Source organism: Mirounga angustirostris, unplaced genomic scaffold, assembly GCF_029215605.1.
Source record: "Mirounga angustirostris isolate CCGP_5_RB_7025 unplaced genomic scaffold, mMirAng1.0.hap1 SCAF_7, whole genome shotgun sequence".
NCBI classification, from domain to species: Eukaryota; Metazoa; Chordata; class Mammalia; order Carnivora; family Phocidae; genus Mirounga; species Mirounga angustirostris.
Window position 1 is genome coordinate 35,251,042 of NW_026991715.1, and position 22,844 is coordinate 35,273,885.

The 22,844-nt window shown below is 49.3% G+C and overlaps 1 protein-coding gene across 20 annotated transcripts in view; it reads left to right on the forward strand.

Moving 5' to 3' along the window:
• LOC123857349 (protocadherin gamma-C4) overlaps nucleotides 1-22,844 on the forward strand; it is a 283,181-nt gene that overhangs the window by 246,304 nt on the left and 14,033 nt on the right. For 17 of the 20 annotated variants that reach the window (XM_064596034.1, XM_064596027.1, XM_064596037.1 and 14 more), the window contains exon 2: nucleotides 21,772-21,830. In XM_064596034.1, the coding sequence (XP_064452104.1) occupies nucleotides 21,772-21,830 (59 nt within the window). The other 3 variants (XM_064596024.1, XM_045894093.3, XM_045894104.3) reach the window with 3 other exon arrangements.

Sequence of the window (22,844 nt, forward strand, 5' to 3'; positions counted from 1 at the left end):
TGGGTGGCTCAGTTGGTTAAGTGACTGCCTTCGGCTCAGGTCATGATCCTGGAGTCCCTGGATCGAGTCCCGCATCGGGCTCCCTGCTCAGCAGGGAGTCTGCTTCTCCCTCTGACCCTCCCCCTTCTCACGTGCTCTCTCTCTCATTCTCTCTCTCTCTTTCTCAAATCAATAAATAAAATCTTAAAAAAAAAAAAAAGGAAATAACATTTAAAGTGAGACCTGAAAGATTCATAGAAATTAGCACAGCAAAGGGAGGGAAGGGAAAGCAGCTTTCCCTAGGAGAGGAATAGCCTTTGTAAAGGCCCTGGGGCAGAAGAAGCTTGGCTGAAGACCATACTGTATAATGGAGTGTCAAGAGAAGAAGGCATGAGAATTTAGATACTGTGTAAAGGATTTGGTATTTTATTTCAAGAGCAGTGTGATGCTACCAAGGAGTTTTCAGCTGAATAATTGGGTCATCTAATTAAAATTTTAAGAAGATCAGGGGCGCCTGGGTGGCTCAGTAGGTTGAGTGTCCAACTCTTGGTTTTGGCTCAGGTCATGACCTTGGGGTTGTGGGATCGAGCCCTGAGTTGGGCTCCATATTCAGTGCGGAGTCTGCTTGAGATTCTCTCCCTCTGTCCCTCCCCCCTGCTTGCGTACTCTCTCTCAAGTAAATAAAATCTTAAAAAAATTTTTTTTGAAGATCATCTTTGTGGCTACTATGGAAAATGGAGCCAAGAGGGTTCTGCTGACTGATGAAGAGGTCTTAAGAAAACTATGGGCTTATTATAAATGGGAAAACTATTTCGACTTTTAGAAGCTAATTTTCTTTTTCTTTCTTTTTTTTTTAAATTTTATTATGTTATGTTAGTCACGATACAATACATCATTGGTTTTTGATGTGGTGATCCATGATCTGTTGTTTTCGTATAACACCCAATGCTCCATGCAGTATGTGCCCTCCTTAATACCCATCACCGGGCTAACCAATCCCCCCTCCCCCCCTCCCCTCTAAAACCCTCAGTTTGTTTCTCAGAGTCCATAGTCTCTCATGGTTCATCTCTCCCTCCAATTCCCCCCCCCCATTTTTCCCTTCCTTCTCCTAATGTCCTCCATGCTATTCCTTATGTTCCACAAATAAGTGAAACCATATGATAATTGACTTTCTGTGCTTGACTTATTTCACTTTGCATAATCTCCTCCAGTCCCATCCATGTTGATGTAAAAGTTGGGTATTCATCCTTTCTGATGGCTGAGTAATATTCCATTGTATATATGGACCACATCTTCTTTATCCATTCGTCTGTTGAAGGGCATCTCGGCTCTTTCCACAGTTTGCTATTGCGGACATTGCTGCTATGAACATTGAGGTGCATATGGCCCTTCTTTTCACTACATCTGTGTCTTTGGGGTAAATGCCCAGTAGTGCAACTGCTGGGTCATAGGGTAGCTCTATTTTTAAATTTTTGAGGAACCTCCACACTGTTTTCCAAAGTGGATGTACCAACTTGCATTCCCACCAACAGTGTAAGAGGGTTCCCCTTTCTCCACAACCTCTCCAACATTTGTTGTTTCTTTCCCTGTCCATTTTTGCCACTCTAACTGGTGTAAGGTGGTATCTCAGTGTGGTTTTGATTTGGATTTCCCTGATGGCTAATGATGATGAACATTTTTTCATGTGTCTGTTAGCCATTTGTATGTCTTCTTCAGAGAAGTGTCTTTTCTTATCTTCTGTAGAAGCTAATTTTCAAAAGCCGTGGTTGTAATTAAGTGATGGTGAATGGGGAAAAAAAAGATTGATAAACCATTATTTCTGAATAAACCACAGGTCGGTGTTTCTCAAACCCTAATATTCATTCAAATCACACAGGTATTGGGGCGCCTGGGTGGCTCGGTCGTTAAGCGTCTGCCTTCGGCTCAGGTCATGGTCCCAGGGTCCTGGGATCAAGCCCCGCATCAGGCTCCCTGCTCCACGGGAAGCCTGCTTCTCCCTCTCCCACTCCCCCTGCTTGTGTTCCTCTCTCACTGTGTCTCTCTCTGTCAAATAAATGAAAAAATCTTAAAAAAAAAAAAACCAAATCACACAGGTATTTTGTTAAATCAAAATCTGGTCAGTAGGTACGGAGTAGGGCATTTCTGCATTTCTAACAAGCTCCTAGGTAATGCCTATGCTGTTGGTTCTTGGCTCATATTCTTTGAGTAGCAAGTGCCTAGGCCATATTCTATATTCTGAATATATGCTATAGAACATATTCTGTGTTTGAATGCCCATCAGCCTTCTTGGTGGTCTGATCAATTGTCAAACAGTATTTAAAACTAGGGGGTTTACATCCTCGCCAACATTTGTTGTTCCCTGTCTTGTTAATTTAAGCCATTCTGACTGGTGTAAGGTAGTATCTCATTGTGGTTTTTGATTTATATTTCCCTGATGGCAAGTCATGTGGAGCATTTTTTCATGTGTCTTTTGGCTATTTGGATGTCTTCTTTGGAGAAGTGTCTGTTCATGTCCAGGGTGCGCAGCTCTCTCTTCAGGTTACCTGATCTAACATCTGGAGAATATACTTGAGCTTTAATAAACTTCCCCACTTGTGTCACTCATAAAAAAAAAAACAAAACCTAGGGGGTTTAAAAGATAAAGTATTGAGGACATGGAGAAACAGGTCCAATAGGGATTTTCATCCCTTCAGTAAATATCCTCTTTATACTTACATACTTACCTACTTATTTGACCTGTTTGACTATCTCCCTGTCTCAGGGTACATTTACATTTCAGAAAGGACTGTATGAAATCAAAGTGATGTCCAAGACAAGTATACAAAAATAGTATGAGGCTCTAAAACTTTACATCTCATATTTAATAGGGTGATTTGCATCAGTAATTGAGGCTTACTCTATGCAGGCATTTTACCTGCCTTATTCATTTTATAAGATAAGGACCCAGAAACCCTGTGAGGGTAGTTTCTTGCCCAAGGATGTACAACTTAGCCGACTTATTTCATACTTGATTCTCTTATTCATTATCCTAATCGTTGGTATTTTGTTTGTTTCATGAGTTATAATCTTAATGCAGAAAACTCAAGGCTTTTTATTCTTTGGGTTGAAAGCTTTGTATTCTCTAAAGACCATGGAGCTTTGCTGCTATATCTCAGTCATTTTATAAAGGTGATAATTGGCCTGGATTTTTTCTGTTTTGGGGGTAGGGGGATATTATCCTTTTTTAGCAATGCATCTTCTCTTTATGGCATATGAACACAAGATATTGGGAAATGAATTGACCATGTAAAAGGAAGTATTTGAGATTATGCATTATGGTTGAGGTTATGTTTGTTGGGAAACGGGGTAGGGAAATGTCACATTGCTCCCTGGTTCTTAAGAAATGAGAGCTAAGGGGCGCCTGGGGGGCTCAGTCGTTAAGTGTCTGCCTTCAGCTCAGGTCATGATCCCAGGGTCCTGGGATCGAGCCCCACATTGAGCCCCACATCCGGCTCCATGCTCCGTGGGAAGCCTGCTTCTCCCTCTCCCACTCCTCCTGCCTGTGTTCCTGCTCTCAAACTCTCTCTCTGTCAAATAAATAAAATCTTTTAAAAAAAAGAAAAAAGAAATGAGAGCTAAAGAACAACATCCAGTTTTAAAAGAAACCTGAATTTTAAATTTCATAAAACACAGTTAAACTGAACAGAGAGTGGCTCCTGTTGATATTCTCTACTGAAGAAGTAATAAAATATACAGTCTTATTTGGTAAGAGATAAAGCTGAAATTATTCACATTTCCACAGAAATGCTAAATGCCCCCATACATGTAGAGTCCAGCTGGATAGGATTTACCCAGCCCTCCAACAAACCAAATTTGTGTTTTTCCAGACAGTGTTGTATCGTTCTCGGTTTGGTTTGACCCTCCCTTCTTGCAATTACAGAGAGCGATTAAAATGTACAATAGGCTTTGGTTTGAAAACTTGCACAACAGCCAGCTTCATCGCTCTGCAGTTGGCTTTCCAGGCTAAGGCAGGTTTCCGATGTACAGATAACTACCAAGACGCTTTGGCCCTAAACTCTGGAAAGAAGCCAAAGGAAAGTGAAGCTCCTGTCGGTAGCGTTTGTCCCGCTCGGAGAGCCCGGCGCTAGCGCATTCTTCGTGCAGTTATTGGCTGGGACTCTGCGTGCCGCTGTCGGCCAATGAAGACGCTGGAGATCGGGCCTCAGCCCGTCCCCTCTCGGCGCCCCGGGATGAGGCAGAGACTGAACAGCCGGCGAGCAAATCAAAGGCATCCGGAAAGCCATGTCCGACTCCGCGCCCAGCGCTCAAGCGCTAACCCGCTGAAAGTTTCTCAGCGAAAAAGCTGGAAAGATCTGGACCCTGCTAAGAGGAACTGCCTTTGAGTGAGATGGTCCCAGAGGCCTGGAGGAGCGGACTGGTAAGCAGCGGAAGAGTGGTGGGAGTTTTGTTTCTGCTTGGTGCTTTGCACAGGGCTTCTGCCGTCGTTCGCTATGAGATCCTGGAGGAAAGAGAGAAGGGTTTTGCGGTGGGCAATGTGGTCACGGACCTTGGTTTGGATCTCGGCAGCCTGTCAGCCCGCAGGCTCCGGGTGTTGTCCGGAACTAGCCGAGGGTTCTTTGAGGTGAACCGGGAGACTGGAGAGATGTTCGTGAATGACCGCCTGGATAGAGAGGAGCTTTGTGGGACAGTGCCCTCCTGCACTGTAACTCTGGAGCTGGTAGTGGAGACCCCACTAGAGCTGTTAAGCGCCGAAGTGGTGATCCAGGATATCAACGACAACAATCCTTCTTTCCCTACCCGGGAAATGAAATTGGAGATTAGCGAGGCCGTGGCGCCAGGCACGCGCTTCCCGCTGGAGAGCGCGCACGATCCCGATGTAGGAAGCAACTCCTTACAAACCTATGAGCTGAGCCTAAATGAGTACTTTGCGCTTCGCGTTCAGACGCGGGAGGACAGCACCAAGTACGCAGAGCTGGTGCTGGAGCGCGCCCTTGATTGGGAGCGAGAACCAAGTCTCCAGTTGGTGCTGACGGCTTTGGATGGAGGAACTCCGGCTCGTTCCGCCACCCTTCCCATTCGCATCACCGTGCTGGACGCGAATGACAATGCACCTACCTTCAATCAGTCTTTGTACCGTGCGCGTGTCCTGGAGGATGCAGCCCCTGGCACTCTTGTGGTGCAAGTTCATGCAACCGATCTGGATGAAGGCCCCAATGGTGAAATCATTTACTCTTTTGGCAGCCACAACCGCGCCAGTGTGCGAGACCTATTCTCCTTAGATCCTGTAACTGGGGTGCTGACAATCAAGGGTCGCCTGGACTTTGAAGACACGAAACTCCACGAGATTTACATACAGGCCAAAGACAAAGGCGCCACTCCAGAAGGAGCACATTGCAAAGTTTTGGTAGAGGTTGTTGATGTGAATGACAATGCCCCAGAGATCACAGTCACCTCCGTGTACAGCCCAGTCCCTGAGGATGCCCCGCTTGGAACTGTCATTGCTTTGCTCAGCGTGATCGATCTGGATGCTGGGGAGAATGGATTGGTGACTTGCGAGGTTCCTCCAGGTCTCCCCTTCAGTCTTACTTCTTCGCTCAAGAATTACTTTACTTTGAAAACCAGTGCAGCCCTGGATCGTGAGACTGTCCCAGAATACAACCTCAGCATTACCGCTCGAGACTCGGGAGTCCCTTCTCTCTCAGCTCTTACAGTTGTGCAGGTACAAGTCTCTGACATCAACGACAACCCTCCACAGTCTTCCCAGTCCTCCTATGATGTTTATGTTGAGGAAAATAACATCCCTGGGGTTCCAATACTAAATCTAAGTGTCTGGGACCCAGATGCCCCGCAGAATGCTCGCCTTTCCTTCTTTCTCTTGGAGCAAGGAGCTGAAACTGGGCTAGTGGGCCACTATTTCACAATAAATCGTGACAGTGGCGTCGTGTCATCCTTAGTGCCCCTGGATTATGAAGATCGGCGAGAGTTCGAAATAACAGCTCATGTCAGTGATGGGGGCACTCCGGTCCTGACCACCAACATCAGCGTGAATATATTTGTCACTGACTGCAATGACAATGCCCCCCAGGTCTTATACCCCCGGCCTGGCCGGAGCTCGGTGGAGATGCTGCCCAGAGCCACCGCTCCTGGCCATGTGGTCTCACGGGTGGTAGGCTGGGATCCCGATGCAGGGCACAATGCCTGGCTCTCCTACAGCCTCTTGGGAGACTCCAACCAGAGCCTTTTTGCCGTGGGGCTTCACACAGGTCAAGTCAGCACTTCCCGTGCAGTCCAGGACACAGATGTGCCCAGGCAGACTCTTATGGTCTTGATCAAAGACAACGGGGAGCCATCACTGTCCACCACTGCAACCCTGACTGTGTCAGTAACCGAGGATTCTCCTGAAGCCCGGGCTGAGTTCCCCTCCGGCTCTGCCCCTCGGGAGCAGAATAAAAATCTCACCTTTTATCTACTCCTCTCTCTAATCCTGGTTTCTGTGGGGTTTGCAGTCACAGTACTGGGAGTGATTATATTCAAAGTTTACAAGTGGAAGCAGTCCAGGGACCTGTACCGAGCTCCAGTGAGCTCCCTGTACCGAACACCAGGGTCCTCTCTGCATGCAGACGCCGTGCGGGGTGGCCTGATGCCACCACACCTTTACCATCAGGTGTACCTCACCACCGACTCACGCTGCAGCGACCCGCTGCTGAAGAAACCTGGTGCTGCCAGCCCACTGGCCAGCCGCCAGAACACGCTGCGGAGCTGTGATCCGGTGTTCTATAGGCAAGTGTTGGGTGCAGAGAGCTCCCCTCCTGGACAGGTAAGTGTTAGCATCCCAGAACGATATTAATGCTTTTTGATGCCTGCACCAGGTTCAGGAAGGAATGGAGCTGTTTTTTAGTGATGAAGATGATTTCCTAATGATGCGTCCACATTTTCACCTTGCCCTGCCTAGATCAAACATCATGCCTTTGTGAAAAGGATGGCCTGGCTAGAGTGTGGTTTGTGGACCCACACAATGTAGAGTTGATTGACTCATGTGTGGCCCCAATTCCCACCCTCAGCACTCACTTGCCGTCACAACTAACCCATCTTGCTAAGGGGGCATTAAATGATAAGCCAAGATCTCAGCACTCAGAACTTAGCTTGGTGTCATTTGCATTGAGAACAAGCTGCTAGATATCTCTAACCAGTGACAGATGCTTGGAATATAGTACCTCATTTGTCCATCTTTCATTTGATTGCTACATCTTCATTAAAACTAATGGTTTACTGATAATGTTCCTTTGCCTACGCAGATCCTGTACCTTGTTCTCAGATGATTTTCTATGAAAGAAATAAAATTCTAGATGTCCTTCAAGTTTTAAGTCAAGTACCCTGCTGGAAATAATATGTATATTACTTACAAAATATTTTTATGGTATAGTAGTATTATAGAAAATTTGGAAAATTTGGAAAACTGGGGCGCCTGGGTGGCTCAGTCGTTAAGCGTCTGCCTTCGGCTCAGGTCATGATCCCAGAGTCCTGGGATCAAGCCCTGCATCAGGCTCCCTGCTCCACGGGAAGCCTGCTTCTCCCTCCCCCACTTCCCCTGCTTGTGTTCCCTCTCTCGCTGTGTCTCTCTCTGTCAAATAAATAAATAAAATCTTAAAAAAAAAGAAAATTTGGAAAATAGAGAAAAGTATAAAGACATAATTATAACTAACTTGAATCCCCAAATCTAAAGATATAACCACCATTAATTATAAAAGTAAAAGTAACCATTTATTTTAAAAATAAATCCAGACAGGGCACCTGGGTGGCTCAGTTGGTTAAGCGACTGCCTTCGGCTCAGGTCATGATCCTGGAGTCCCTGGATCGAGTCCCGCATCGGGCTCCCTGCCGAGCAGGGAGTCTGCTTCTCCCTCTCCCACTCCCCCTGCTTGTGTTCCCTCTCTCGCTGTGTCTTTCTCTGTCAAATAAATAAATAAAATCTTTAAAAAAAAATAAATAAATAAAATAAATCCAGACAATCCAAAAGAACATATGGTACAAACTGAAAGTTCTTTTGTGCCCCCGGTGAATAATCCCCATCCGTCCAGCATTATTTTTCTTAAGTATACACACAGTGTAAAAGGTAGGTAAATTTGTAACTTGAGAAAGGTAAAGCTTTCATTTATTCAGGCTGATGTGCAGGTAACTGCAAGGCTTTTGTCTTGGGGTGAAACTGATACACACTTCCAGTTGTGGGATAACCAGTGTTATTTTATGACCAATAAAGTATATTAGTATACTAATAAATATATTATTGTTATTAACCCTTGGATTTGGCAGTTAGACAAATGAGGCTCCACTACTTATCAGCTATGAGTCCTTGGCCAAGTTAATCTCAGAACCTGGTGTATCCTAAGTGTTAAAAAATTATTAGTTATTACTATTATTATTTTTATTATTTGCCACCCCCAATCTTAAACACACCTTGGAAATGAGGAAATCTGGAGACAGCCAGAAATGACAAAGTAGAGGCGTAAATGGAAAGGCTAAGGAAAGACGACAGCCAGAAAGAAGAAGCTGTCAGACTTGGTTGTACACTAGCATTAGCTGGGGACCCCTTAAAAATTCTGAAGCCTGGGCCACACCCAAGACCAATTAAAGCACAATCCCTGGGGGTGGGACACAGGGATCAGTATTGTTTGAAGGTCCCCAAGTGATTCTAAAGTGCAGACTAGTTTGAAACTACTGCTCTAGAATCTACCAGGCTATCAACACATTTATGAAGCGAAGTGTTATCCTGGTGTTCACAGAACTGGGCTTACTGGGCCAGGCCGAACTTAGAAAATTCTGTTATTTCCCAACCTTAAAATATTCTATAGAATAGCTCTATAAACTTGCTGAAGTGCTGTGTTGCACACCTGAAACTAATGTAACACTGTCAACTATACTCAAATACATAAATAAATGTGGTATAAAAATACATATGTGTATAGAATAGCTCTAGAGGAGCAATGTAGAGAAGACATAAGAGGATGCTTCAGTGATCTAAAGAGAAAATCTTCCTAAACCACTAGCATCTGGGCAGCTGTTCTTAAAAAATCTAGAGCTGGTCAGTGGGTATGGAACCTCTTTGAGGGATGACAGAAATGTTCTATAATTAGATTGTGGTGATGGTTGTATCCTTTTAGTATATGTGAATATACTACAAACCATCAAATTGTGCATTTTATTATTTTTTTTAAAGATTTTATTTATCTGACAGAGAGAAACACAGCGAGAGAAGGAACACAAGCAGGGGGAGTGGGAGAGGGAGAAGCAGGCTTCCCGCGGAGCAGGGAGCCCGATGCGGGGCTCGATCCCAGAACCCTGGGATCATGACCTGAGCTGAAGGCAGACACTTAATGACTGAGCCACCCAGGTGCCCCAAAATTGTAAATTTTAAATGAATGAATTGTATGGTATGTGAACTGTATCTCAATAAAGCTGTTTTTACCATGTAAAGATGGGAGAATCACACACCTGCTAGAAAAAGATCAAGTCAGGGATTTGTAGGATTAAGGCTTTATGATGTTCCAATGCTAGTAATCAACTGTATGCCTGTTTGTTTTGGTGTGAACTTGCAAATATTGAGACCTGCAAGAGGTCTAGTTCTTGAATATGAAAGGCATCAGTAAAAGGCCAGTTTATGGTCATACAGATGACAAACTAGTAGAAAAATCATTTAAGATGTTATAGAAAGAGACTGTTTCTTTCCAGACAAACCAGGGGTGGGAGTGGAGGGAATCCTAGTGCCACACATAGTAGATGTTTAGCTTTAGGCACGTCTCTTAACCTCTCTGAACTCCAGTTTCCTCATCTATAAAATAAAGATAATATCCTTCAAAATGGTTGTGTAAGTTAGAAGTAGGTCATATAAAACATAGTGAATATAAAGTATTCATGTAAAGTCTTAAGTATTCAATAACTACTATTGAACTAATGATAACAATAATTCACCATTTATTGAGCAACCCCCTGTGCAGACAACTATAAAAGATGAAAAGACACACTTCGTGTTATTATGGTGTCTAGAGTACCATAGGAAACAGAGGCAAAAAAAATGACAGTGAAGATCTGCATAACACAAGAAGCTGTCAGAGCAAAGGGAAAGAAACACCTAAGCCAGACTGGGGAAATCAGGAAGACTTCATAGAGGTGGTGATGCTTGAGCTGAGAACATAAAGTTGAGCTGAAAGCTAAGAACTTAAGTTGAGAACTAAAAGGGAAGAAGGAAAAAGATCCTTGCAGGGAATTTCATGCAGATGGATAATGATATTTCATGATTGCTGGACCTTAAAATATGTTTGTAAAACAGTCTTGGCAAGAGATAAAGTGCAGCAAGTAGGCAGGAGTTAGATCTTAAGTTATTTTTAGGCCAGACCCAGCAGTTTTGATTTTATTCTGTATCGATGATAGTCACTGCAGAATTTTGAACTCACATATGTATGATGCATCTAGGTTTTTTGTTTTAGAGCGATTATCCTGGCACCCATAAGTAAAATAGACTGGGGATATTGCTACTGAAGACAAAGAGAACAGTTAAAAGGCTGTTAAAATACTTGAGGAGAAGATTGATAAATGCTTGAACCACCACAGTGAGAGTATAAATGGAAGGTGTTGACTGTAGTATAATCGTCAGGACTTGTTGATTGACATGATATAGGGAGTCGGGGAGAGGAATGAGTCAAGGATGGCTCTGCCTCTCCCTCCCCTTTGCTGACTGGGGCAGCTGGGTTGATGCTGGTGCCATTCACTGTGATAGTGAATCCTGCCCCAAACACCTGGTAGGTCAGACTGATTGATACCTCCATCATTCCTCTGGGAGGAGGTTTAGTTGTTTTTTGGTTAAAAAAAAAAAAAAAAGATACAGAAAGCCAGATCCCTCTCTTTGAGACCAGAATGTAGGTTGCTAGCTTCACCAGAGTCAAAAGGATATTCCTGAGGATTACGGGTTTGGTTAAAAATCTGGGGAGGATAAGAAACCTGGGTTTTGCTGGTGGTTTTTGCAGCCTGTGGTGACCTAGGTGAGGATTCAGATGAGTTAAGAAATCTTATGTCCAGATCAGGCTGGATTTTTCTCTCTGTGCTCCTGATGAGTTTGTCACTAGGATTATAGTTTGCAGGTAACTACAGTGTGAGATGATCTGTGTTTCTGTGTGTGTGCAAGGTGGTAGCCAGGCTCCTGGGAGGGTCTAGTGTGAATCCAGTCTCTAGCTCCAAGAGGCCCCCTGGGGCCAAGTGAAAAGCTTGCTCATTTGAAACTGTCTCTTGTGGTAATTAACAACAAATCAAGCATACCATGGTGTCAGATAAAGGGGATTTGTGGGCACAAAGCTGTTAGTGGCTGAACGCAATCATTCAAGGAAGCTATTAAATCTGTGAACATTAGCATTCTGCCAGGTAATGAGATCTAGTCCTTAGCGCCTCCCAGACACACTGATTCTTTACTGATTTGGAACATCTCCCTCTCCTGGCTCCCTCCACCTGGCTTCATCTCCTTCTATACTGTCCTTGAAATCAATGAATGGTAATTCAGTGTATCACTAGCTAGTGTCTGAATAAGAGAGATTTGGTTTCTGCTGCACCTCCTGTTACAACAAAAACGTGTGCTGCATAAATTTAATTGGCTACACTAATGTGTAAGTCTTTCTGCAAAGAGATGGATATGTTTCTGAATAATCTGCAGAGGGGCAGAGTTTTGAGTATATGGCACTGCTTCTAATTAGTTGTTGCTCTAATACATCAGACTGAGGCAGAAACTACCCATTTAGAATATTGATGGATGGCAACACTGGCTTGGACAAAGTGACCAGTCTCAAATGGCTACTCCTCTCTGGGCTGCAGGTTGCTAGGGCTCTGGCTGTCTGTTTCCCGCGCCACCCCGCCCCCCAACCCCACCGAAAAGGGGCGGGGGAAGTTGGTGTGTTAGGGGGGAAAAACATACATACATGTTGTCTGCTTCTCATGGAGATAATAAACCTATAGAAAGAAATGCTGTTGATTGGGAGGAAGGCGAAAAGATAGGTGGTTTTTGGTTTTGGGGTTTTTTTTTTTTTCCTCCAGTGCTGCGACGCATTAACCCTGCTGCTATTGGGATGTTCTCTGCTCAGCCTATTGGCTGAGCCCAGGAGCTACTGTCTGCCAATCGGGTGGTGGAAGGCAGACAAATCTACCCCGCCACCAGCAAACACGGCGCGTAACCCTTGCGGCGCCGGCCCAGCCGCGCGCCAGAGCGGCGCCACGAAAGAGAGAGAGGAGTCTCCAGCTGCTGTTGCCGTTTGGGGCGGGTCGGCTTCTTCTGCTTCCCAGGACCAGGTAGAGGGCTAGCGGGAAGCAGCAATGCTCCGCAAGGTGGGAAGCTGGGTAGAAATCTGCTGGGGGGCTACCCTTTTGTTCCTCATTTGCCACCTGGGTTACGTTTGTGGGCAGATCCGCTACCCAGTCCCAGAGGAGTCACAGGAAGGGACTTTTGTAGGGAATGTCGCCCAAGATTTCCTGCTGGATACAGAGAGTCTGTCAGCTCGTAGGCTGCAGGTTGCTGGAGAGGTGAACCAAAGACACTTCCGTGTGGATTTGGACAGCGGAGCCCTGCTCATCAAGAATCCAATTGATCGAGAGGCACTGTGTGGACTCAGTACCAGCTGCATCGTGCCCCTGGAGTTTGTAACCGAAGGGCCTTTGGAAATGTACCGAGCGGAGGTAGAAATCGTGGATGTGAATGATCACGCCCCCCGATTTCCTCGGCAGCAGCTGGACTTGGAAATTGGGGAGGCCGCTCCTCCAGGACAGCGTTTCCCCTTGGAAAAGGCTCAGGATGCAGATGTGGGGAGCAATTCTATCAGCAGCTATAGACTAAGCTCCAACGAACACTTTGCACTGGATGTCAAGAAGCGCAGCGACGGCAGCCTGGTCCCAGAGCTGCTCCTGGAGAAGCCTTTGGATCGGGAGAAGCAGTCAGACTACCGCCTGGTGCTGACTGCTGTGGATGGAGGGAACCCCCCGAGATCTGGCACCGCAGAGCTCCGGGTATCTGTGCTGGACGTGAATGACAACGCCCCAGCCTTCCAGCAATCCAGCTATAGGATTAGTGTGTTGGAGAGTGCCCCAGCCGGCATGCTGCTCATCCAGCTCAATGCCTCTGACCCAGACCTGGGTCCCAGTGGTAACGTCACCTTTTCTTTCAGTGGTCACACCCCTGATCGTGTGAGAAACCTCTTTAGCCTTCACCCAACTACTGGAAAGCTTACCCTTCAGGGGCCCCTAGACTTTGAGAGTGAGAATTACTATGAATTTGATATTCGGGCTCGCGATGGGGGTTCTCCAGCCATGGAGCAACATTGCAGCCTTCGGGTGGATCTCCTAGATGTAAATGACAATGCCCCACACATCACAGTGACCTCAGAGCTTGGGACTCTTCCCGAGAGTGCAGAACCTGGCACTGTAGTGGCACTCATCAGTGTGCAGGACCCTGACTCAGGGTCAAATGGAGATGTGAGCCTCCGTATTCCTGACCACCTGCCATTTGCCCTCAAGTCTGCCTTCAGGAACCAGTTCTCCCTGGTGACTGCTGGGCCCTTGGACCGAGAGGCCAAATCCAGCTATGACATCATGGTCACTGCTTCTGATGCTGGGAATCCTCCTCTGAGTACCCAGAGGACTATTTTCCTCAATATTTCAGATGTGAACGATAACCCACCCTCTTTCTTCCAGAGGTCACATGAGGTGTTTGTTCCTGAGAACAATCGCCCAGGGGACCTGCTTTGTTCCCTTGCAGCCTCTGACCCAGACTCTGGCTTGAATGCACTTATCTCCTACTCTCTTCTGGAGCCCAGAAATAGAGATGTTTCAGCTTCTTCCTTTATCTCTCTGAACCCCCAGACAGGAGCTGTTCATGCTACTCGATCCTTTGATTATGAGCAAACGCAGACATTGCAGTTTGAGGTGCAGGCCCGGGATCGGGGCAACCCACCTCTTAGTAGCACCGTGACAGTTCGTCTGTTTGTGCTGGACCTCAACGACAATGCCCCAGCTGTGCTCCGCCCCAGGGCCCGGCCTGGTTCCTTATGTCCTCAAGCACTGCCTCCATCAGTTGGTGCTGGCCACCTAGTCACAAAGGTGACTGCTGTGGACTTGGATTCGGGTTACAATGCTTGGGTTTCCTATCAGTTGCTGGAGGCCCCAGACCCCAGCCTGTTTGCGGTGTCTCGCTATGCTGGGGAGGTACGGACGGCAGTTCCCATCCCAGCTGATCTCCCACCACAGAAGCTGGTCATTGTGGTAAAGGATAGTGGTAGCCCACCACTCTCTACCTCTGTTACTCTACTAGTGTCCTTGGAGGAAGACACTCATCCAGTTGTCCCCGATCTTCGAGAATCTTCGGCTCCAAGGGAAGGAGAATCCCGCCTGACCCTCTACTTGGCCGTATCACTAGTGGCAATTTGCTTTGTCTCCTTTGGCTCGTTCGTGGCACTACTCTCGAAGTGTCTGCGCGGGGCTGCCTGTGGAGTGCCCTGCTTTCCTGCTGGAACCTGTGCCTGTCTTACCCGCTCTCGAAGGAGGGAGGGGCTTCCTCCTTCCAATGGGATCCTCCGAATCCAGCTAGGGTCAGATGACCCTATCAAGTTTGTTGATGTGGGCGGCCACTCTCATGGCTGTACACCTTTGGCTTCTGCACCCACTCGGAGTGATAGCTTCATGATGGTGAAGTCACCCAGCGCACCTATGGCAGGGGAACCTGTTCGCCCGAGCTGCCCACCCTCTGATCTTCTGTATGGGCTAGAGGTGAGACCTTTGCAGGCTCAGCCAACGCTTGAGGGTTATTCTGATGCAGGCTTATGGCTGGGCCACGTCCCAGCGACCGTTGGTCTGTCTGTGAGAGTCCATAGTGAGTGTAACTGTGTGGTAGATGGTGTGCTTTAGAAGTGTTTTGTGAATAATCGGGAAGCTGTCACAGATTAGTACTTGGGGTGGGTCATGCCCTTATCTGAGGGTAAGAAATGAAGGTAATGAGCAAGAGTCAGGGTACTGTGGAAGCCTGCTGCCGGAGTGTGGGAGCGCAGAAGGCTCTGCTGCACCAGGGTAGGATGTCCCAGGCAGTCGCCTAAACCCAAGAGGAGTCTTTCTCTTCCTGCATGAGGAGGCCACATTCTGGACTACCTTGACTCCAGGTTACCATTTCCCAGTGAATTGAGGGGGACTAATATATTTGCCCCACAGTATCAAGTACTCCCTAACCCAATGTAGAGAGAACTCTCTGCATTGGAACAGCAGGAAGCACAAAGAGGAGAGAGCCGAGCGGGTAGGGAGGCATCAAGGTACAAGCAGAGTCCAGATCTTCAGGAATCCCAGTCAGGTCCCCACTGAGATTTGAGCTAGACACAAGAGAATGGGGGCAAGGGAGCATCACTTCTTTGGCGGGAAAAGCGATGTAAGTGAGATCACTTAATGTCAGAAAACTGGTCTACAGCTGAGGAACTCAGAGACAGCCACTCTGGGAGTCTTTAAGTCGAGTTGTGAAACCATAAATCCTGGAAACCGTGCCTAGCTTCTAGTCACTCTCCTGGGGGACCTGGATCAGTCCCGGGAACATTCCCCCTACCATGAGCTATTACGCTCATTCCACAGCTCAAGTAAGGGAGCTCAGAAAAGCTGAGTCCTGGAACCATCAGCTGCCATTGAGATTCCTCAAAGCATTGATGGAGGGTCAGAACAAGGCTTGACAGGATCCTAACAAATCTTTTCTCTCAACTTAGCAGCATTTGGCGGGATGGGGGAGGGGCGTTCACATGGGCTTTGCCTCCCCTGGAAGGACACAGTTTTGTTGGTTTAAGCGAAGTAGTGGGAGCTTCTGAAGTCCTGAGGGAAGTTGCTGGGACAGAGCACTGAGAAGTTTTGTACCACTTTGTCTTCCCTGTTGAGCACCATCTGAGCTGTCCAGCTTTGCTGCCAAGGGGGCTGAATCAACCTGCAGCATGAAATGAGTGGGGAGGTAGGAGGTTTCATTGACACAGATTTGCCTGTTCCTAAGGTTTCCAGGACCAAGGAGACTTCATAATTGGTTGAGAGCAGACAGACTTTTTGGCCAATCAGACTCAGAGCAGAGGTGGGGGATCTGCTCTTCCTGCCCACCTCTCCTCCCCCTGTTCCCCAGCTCCACTCAGATTCAGTTCCCATCCCCCCCCCCACCCACCCCCGCCATTTGGTGACTAAGAAGAACTGCTGCAGGCAGACAGACCTCGGAGCAATTTTTAAGAGGCTGGAAGGAGACATAAGGGATTTCAGCTGCTACATTCCAAGACCTGGGTCTACCTTGGAGACAGGACAGCACAGAGTCAGTGTCCAGGAAGGGCCTTCTGGGTCATGGGGCCTAAGACACCCCCACAGCTCGCTGGGAAATGGCAAGTGCTGTGCATGTTGTCCTTGTGCTGCTGGGGCTGGGTGTCCGGGCAGCTTCGTTACTCAGTGGTGGAGGAGTCTGAGCCGGGGACGCTGGTGGGGAATATTGCTCAGGATCTAGGCTTCAAGGTGACAGATCTGTCGAGCCGCCGACTGCGGTTGGGGTCGGAGGAGAATGGACACTATTTTTCGCTGAGCTTGGTGAGTGGTGCTCTGGCAGTGAATCAAAAGATTGACCGAGAGAGCCTGTGTGGAGCCACTACGAGCTGCCTGCTGCCTGTGCAGGTGGTGACTGAACACCCCTTGGAACTGATGCGCGTAGAGGTAGAGATCCTGGATCTCAATGACAACTCTCCTAGCTTTGCCACCTCGGAGCGAGAGATACGCATCTCAGAATCGGCTGCACTTGGGGCACGATTCCCTCTGGATAGTGCCCAGGATCCGGATGTGGGCACCAATACCGTGAGCTTCTACACTCTAAGCCCCAGCAGCCGCTTCTCTCTGAATGTGAAGACCCTAAAAGATGGGAAGCTGTTCCCAGAGCTGGTGCTAGATCGGCAGCTGGACCGTGAAGCCCAGGCAAGACATCAGCTGGTGCTCACTGCCGTGGACGGGGGCATCCCAGCCCGCTCAGGGACTACCCTCATCTCCGTCATAGTGCTGGATGTCAATGATAACGCCCCCACCTTCCAGTCCTCAGTTCTTCGTGTGGGGCTCCCAGAGAACACACCCGTGGGTACACTGCTCCTCCGCCTCAATGCCACTGATCCAGACGAGGGCACCAATGGCCAGCTAGACTATTCTTTCGGAGACCATACATCTGAGGTAGTGCGTAATCTCTTCGGCCTAGACCCTAGCAGTGGAGCAGTCCACGTGTTGGGTCCCATAGACTTTGAGGAGTCAAGTTTCTATGAAATTCATGCGAGAGCCCGTGACCAGGGACAGCCAGCCATGGAAGGCCACTGTATGATTCAGGTGGATGTGGGAGATGCCAATGACAATGCCCCAGAGGTACTACTGGCCTCTTTGGTCAACCCTGTCCTGGAGAGCACCCCGGTGGGCACCGCAGTGGGCTTGTTTAATGTGCGGGACCGAGACTCGGGGAGAAATGGTGAGGTGAGCCTTGAGATCTCCCCGGACCTGCCATTTCAGATTAAGCCTTCTGAGAACCACTACTCTCTGCTAACCAGCCAGCCTTTGGACCGGGAGACCACCTCCCACTATATCATTGAACTGTTGGCCAGAGATGCGGGCTCACCTCCCCTGCACACACGTCTCACCATCAGGCTCAACATTTCGGATGTTAACGACAACGCACCCTACTTTAGTCAGCAGCTCTATACTGCTTACATCCCAGAAAACCGGCCTCCAGGTTCCCTTCTCTGCACGGTGGCTGCCTCGGATCCAGATACCGGGGATAATGCTCACCTCACCTACTCCATTGTGGGGAATCAGATTCAGGGAGCCCCAGCTTCCTCCTTTGTATACGTCAACCCTGAGGACGGGCGAGTCTTTGCCCAACGCACCTTTGACTACGAATTGCTGCAAATGCTGCAGATCATGGTGGGGGTTCGAGACTCTGGCTCTCCCCCACTGCATTCTAGCACCTCTCTGCACGTGTTTGTCCTCGACCAGAATGATAATGCGCCGACTGTGTTGCACCCAAGACCTGGCTGGGAACTCTCAGTCCCCCAGCGTCTCCCTCGCTCTGCCCCTCCCGGCTCCTTGGTCACCAAAGTGACCGCTGTGGATGCCGATGCAGGCCACAATGCATGGCTCTCCTATTCACTGGTGCCACAGTCTACGGCTCCAGGACTGTTCCTGGTGTCTGCACGTACTGGCGAGGTGCGCACGGCCCGGGCCTTACGGGAGGATGACTCTGACACCCAGCAGGTTGTGGTCCTGGTGAGGGACAACGGTGACCCTTCCCTCTCCTCTACAGCCACGGTGCTGCTGGTTCTGGAGGACGAGGATCCCGAGGAAATGCCCAGGTCCAACGATTTCCTCTCACACCCTCCTGAGCGTTCAGACCTTACCCTTTACCTCATTGTGGCTCTTGCAGGCATCAGTCTCTTATCCTTAGTCACCTTCACCTTTCTGTCAGCTAAGTGCCTTCGGGGGCACACAGCTGCGGATGCGGGTGGGAGCCAATGCTGCAGGCCCCAGGACTCCCCCTCTCGGGACTTCTATAAGCAGTCTAGTCCCAACCTGCAGCTGAGCTCAGACGGCACGCTCAAGTACATGGAGGTGACGCTGCGGCCCTCGGACCCGCAGAGCCACTGCTACAGGACGTGCTTCTCACCAGCCTCGGATGGCAGTGACTTCACTTTTCTCAGGCCCCTCAGTGTCCAGCAGCCCTCAGCTCTGGCGCTGGAGCCTGATGCCGGCCGGTCCCGCTCCAATACGCTGCAGGAGCGGAGCCAGGTGAGGTGTCCACAGGATGACACCTGTGGGCTGCGATGGAGAAGCAGCCCATCCCCAAAAGGGACTTTTTGCATCCGCTCCTCTCGGGGTGGGGCTGAGGGTCGTGGGGGCGGAGGGGGGCGTGGAGCTCAGTGTTGCCTGCACTCCACCTGATTTGGGGGACCATTTGGACTGATTGCGTGGAACGCCAAAGTGGGGATAGGACTCTGAGTACTGGGAGGTGGTGGTGATTGTAGGTAAGTGGAAGTAGAACCAATCCCTGCCAGCTGGCATCCAGTAATCTTTTATGGCCAGGGTTGAGTGGGGGCGTGGTCCTGGGTGGAGTCAGTCGCAAATCTACTCCTGCACCCAGCCTGCTTGACCCCCGAGCCAGCTTGCTCTGCCAGCCTTTAGGTTTCCTCTTTCTACTCCCTTGATGCGTGACTTCACTGTTAATGTCCACCATCCCTATTGCCCCCCGCCCTCCCCGTCAAACAATGCATCTGTAGGCAGTATAGGTCACACCCAGGCTTCAAGCATGTCCTCCCTGCAGAACAGACCCACTGGTCACATGCACCAATGGGCTTGCCTCACCGCCCCCCCCCCCCCACCGGGCACTTGGTCGTACATGCACGCCGCCTTTAACTGCCAGTGCTTGCTGTCAAGTTTACATGCACTGGCTGTCCCCAGGCCCCTCACAGCTTCCCAACCACCTGGCTGCTGGCCTCGGAGGTACTCACAGCTGACTGATCACACCCTGGTGAGGATCCCATGGCGTGGTTTCCCAGGGCCTGCAAGGACTCAGGAGCCTTTTCCTGCTTCCACCTGGGGCTAGACCAGGTCACCTCTGTGCAAGAATATGAGTCTGGGAACTCTAGGGCCAGGATGGGCTGCTCCATCCCGCTGGGGCTCCGAGCAGAGGTCAGCGTTGCCTCCGGCCCAGAAGCCGTGGGGGCTGGCTGAGCTACCCTGGGGCCCAAGGGTAGGATAGGCAGCCTGGGACTTTAGTGACAGTCACTGCCTGTCCTATCACAGGAAGTGGGAACGTGGAGCACCTGGACCCTGGACACTCAGAGATAGGCTTTTGGCTCCGTCGTAACCTTGATGTGTTCCTGTGATCTAGGGTCAGGGCTTTGGGGGTTGCCAAAGTATCTGAGATTCCGTCAAGTCCTTCCTTCTCGGCCTGATGGAAAGCCACAGCCTCTGCCAGATGCCAGGGGGCCCTCATATGTGGGGCAACTATAGTAGTAAAAGGCACAAGTTTCCACAATCTCAGGAGCTTTTATTTAAACTATAGTTACGTTCCTCCCTGCCCCTACCGAATCAGAATTAGAGTTTGAAACAACAACCCTATGTGATAGCTGATTAAGAGAGCCTTTCTGCGATACCTCCTCCGAGTACCACACCTCACTCGTTCTTCCCAAGATTTTTGTTGGATAGATACCAGCTTCCTCACCTTATGACTGAATTTCACCAAGGTCACATGACTTGCTCAAGTTCACAGGGTAAGTGGTAGAGAAAGCTCTAACTCAGGTCTAACTCCAGAATTTGTACTTTGAGTCGCTTGCACCTGTAAAGCTGGAGGAAGGAGGGCAGTCTTCATCTGCTGGGATGGGGCATAGATGGGATTCTTTCCCTTTTAGGGCTTTATGTTAGAGAAAAGTCTTCTGGGGCTCCTTATCCCTGAGCAGCCCTTACTGAACACGCTTTGGACCCGCCGTCCTTACATAGGTTGTGAGTTTTGCCCAGCAACTCTCTTCCAGTCTGTCATGGTTCTTGCATCTCTATGTAGATTCTCCTGTGTCTAAGGCTGAGGAGTAGGCATCCCAGTGCCGTTCCCCACGGCAGTCCTGGACTGGTGCTGGTGACTCATGGTGTACCTGGGATGCTAAATTTCTGGGTTCTGCTCATATCACTGCCACCTGTGAGCCTCAGAGTGAGTCATTTGGCAGCCTCTGGTCTTTCTTCTCCCCAGTGTAATCAGAGATACATTTCTCCTCTGCTTCTGGGAGTAAGTGTGAGAGTTAATTACCAGCACACCTCAGAATGGTTAAGGAGATGGCTCTTGGAGTGCTGTGTGTGTGTGTGTGTGTGTGTGTGTGTGTGTGTGTGTGTGTGATGGGATAATACACCCTCTGGTCTCGGGAGGGAAGCATCTGGCTAAAGTCCCACACCATCATCCAGGTGGGACATGACTACAGATCAGCCCCTTAGGAGCCCTGGAGACTTAGCTGGCTCTGCTTGGAGGCTGTGGGAGCTTGATCTCTGCTGCGCTCCATCCCGGCAGTTTTCTCTATCCCAGACAGAGCGGCCTTGTTCTCTCTTCCTCAGTCACAGCATTGTCTGGCAGAGTTCTGGGGGTGAGAGGTGTCCTGGGGCTTGGATGCCCTGCAAAGAATCAGTCTGGCATGACTCCTAAATTAATAATGTGTTTAGCTGTGGGAAGGGGTCGTCAAGAGCCAAGGGCCTGGAGGAGGGCTCCTTCTGAATATGTTACAGCACAACCTGGCGCAAAAAGGGTTACCCAGAACAGCGGCCATCTTGCTGCAAGGATGCTTTGTTCCCAGCTGAGGAGCTGAATAAATTCCTTCTAGGGCTGGTGGAAATCTCATGAAAATCTCCTGGGGGGGTGGGGGGTGCTTCTCTGCACCCTTGGGTTCCACAGAAGATACTTTCTGCCCTTGAATCTCAGCTCAGCAGTTCTGAGGCAGGCAGGGAGGAATGGGCTCTTTCTTTAGCAAAGGAGTCGGGGTTTGCTCACTGTGGTCAGATCAATGTTATTTTATCTCTTTGCCTCTGGTACCTCAGACCTCTGAGACCTGGGGTACGTTTTGTCTTTGGAGATGAGTCTGCCCCTCCCTCCTCTTATCCTCTTTTCTTCTCTGTGTCCATCTCCCTCTTTCCCTCCCTGCCCAGCCCCGGGGCTCGGGTGACATTCTGACTGCTTATGGGTCCTCAGCCCCTTTCCCTCTGTTTTCTCCACAGCAAGCCCCGCCCAACACGGACTGGCGATTCTCTCAGACCCAGAGACCCGGCACCAGCGGGTAGGTGACTTCCTCTCCAGCCCACCCTCTTCTCTGCGGCATGTTCTCAGTGATGACGGGGGAGGAGGTGGGGGAGGGCTCAGCATGTGCTACAAGGGGCTCCTTCCCTAAGTTCCGGATTTCAGGGAGGTTTTAGCGTACTGGGGGCTGGTACACAGACCCCAGAAGGAAGAGGCTTCTACTCTGGCTCTTCTGAAAACTCATTCCACACACTCAGCCCCTCCCTTCTCCCCAGGTAACCTTCTCCTATCTCCTGGTCTTAAAGTGGTCTCTGGGTGGAAAGGAAGTATTCTATACCCATCTAATTCCTATGTCCCCCTGCTCCAGGTTGGGCTGGGGTTCAGGCAAAGACTGGGGGGGGGGGCAGGAGGAGGAGGGGAGGCCATGTCAGCAGTCGGAGCCTCCTCTAGAGCCAACAGGTGAGGGAGGCCAGGCAGCTGTGGGGGAAGGTGGAAACTGCACAGCTGGAGGTGGGACTGAGGGGGTAGCTCAAGGGGTGGGGCTCCCTGGTCCTGCCCTGGCTCCAGGCTGCCCTAGGTCCCGCAGCTGGTCCTGCCTCTCTACCTACAGGCCTCTTGTCTCTGCCACTCTTTCTTATCCCTCTGCCCTTTCTATCTCTCTCCCTCTCTTTCTGTCTCTGCCTCGGTTTCTGTCTTTATTGCTGCATCTTCGTCCCTACCATTTGTGTCTGCTTGCACGGATCTGTGCCTCACACTGCACCTGCCATGCTGGGTGCTCAGGAAATGTGGAATTAATGAATAAATGTGACTCCTCCTTAGTCTCAGTCTCTGTTTCTTCTCCTCTCTGTTTCTGCCTCCCTTTTTCCTTGACCTCTTTTCTGTCTCTCCCTCTTGCCTAGCGTCTTTGTGCTCCTCTGTCTCCAGTCTCTTGGTTTCTTAATCTCTTGCTATTTCTGCTTTCCTCTCTGTTCTCTTTCCTTGTCTCTGTCTCTCTCTGTATGTCTCTCTAAGTGTATAGTCTCTGTCTGCATCCCTGGGCCTCTTTCTGTTACTC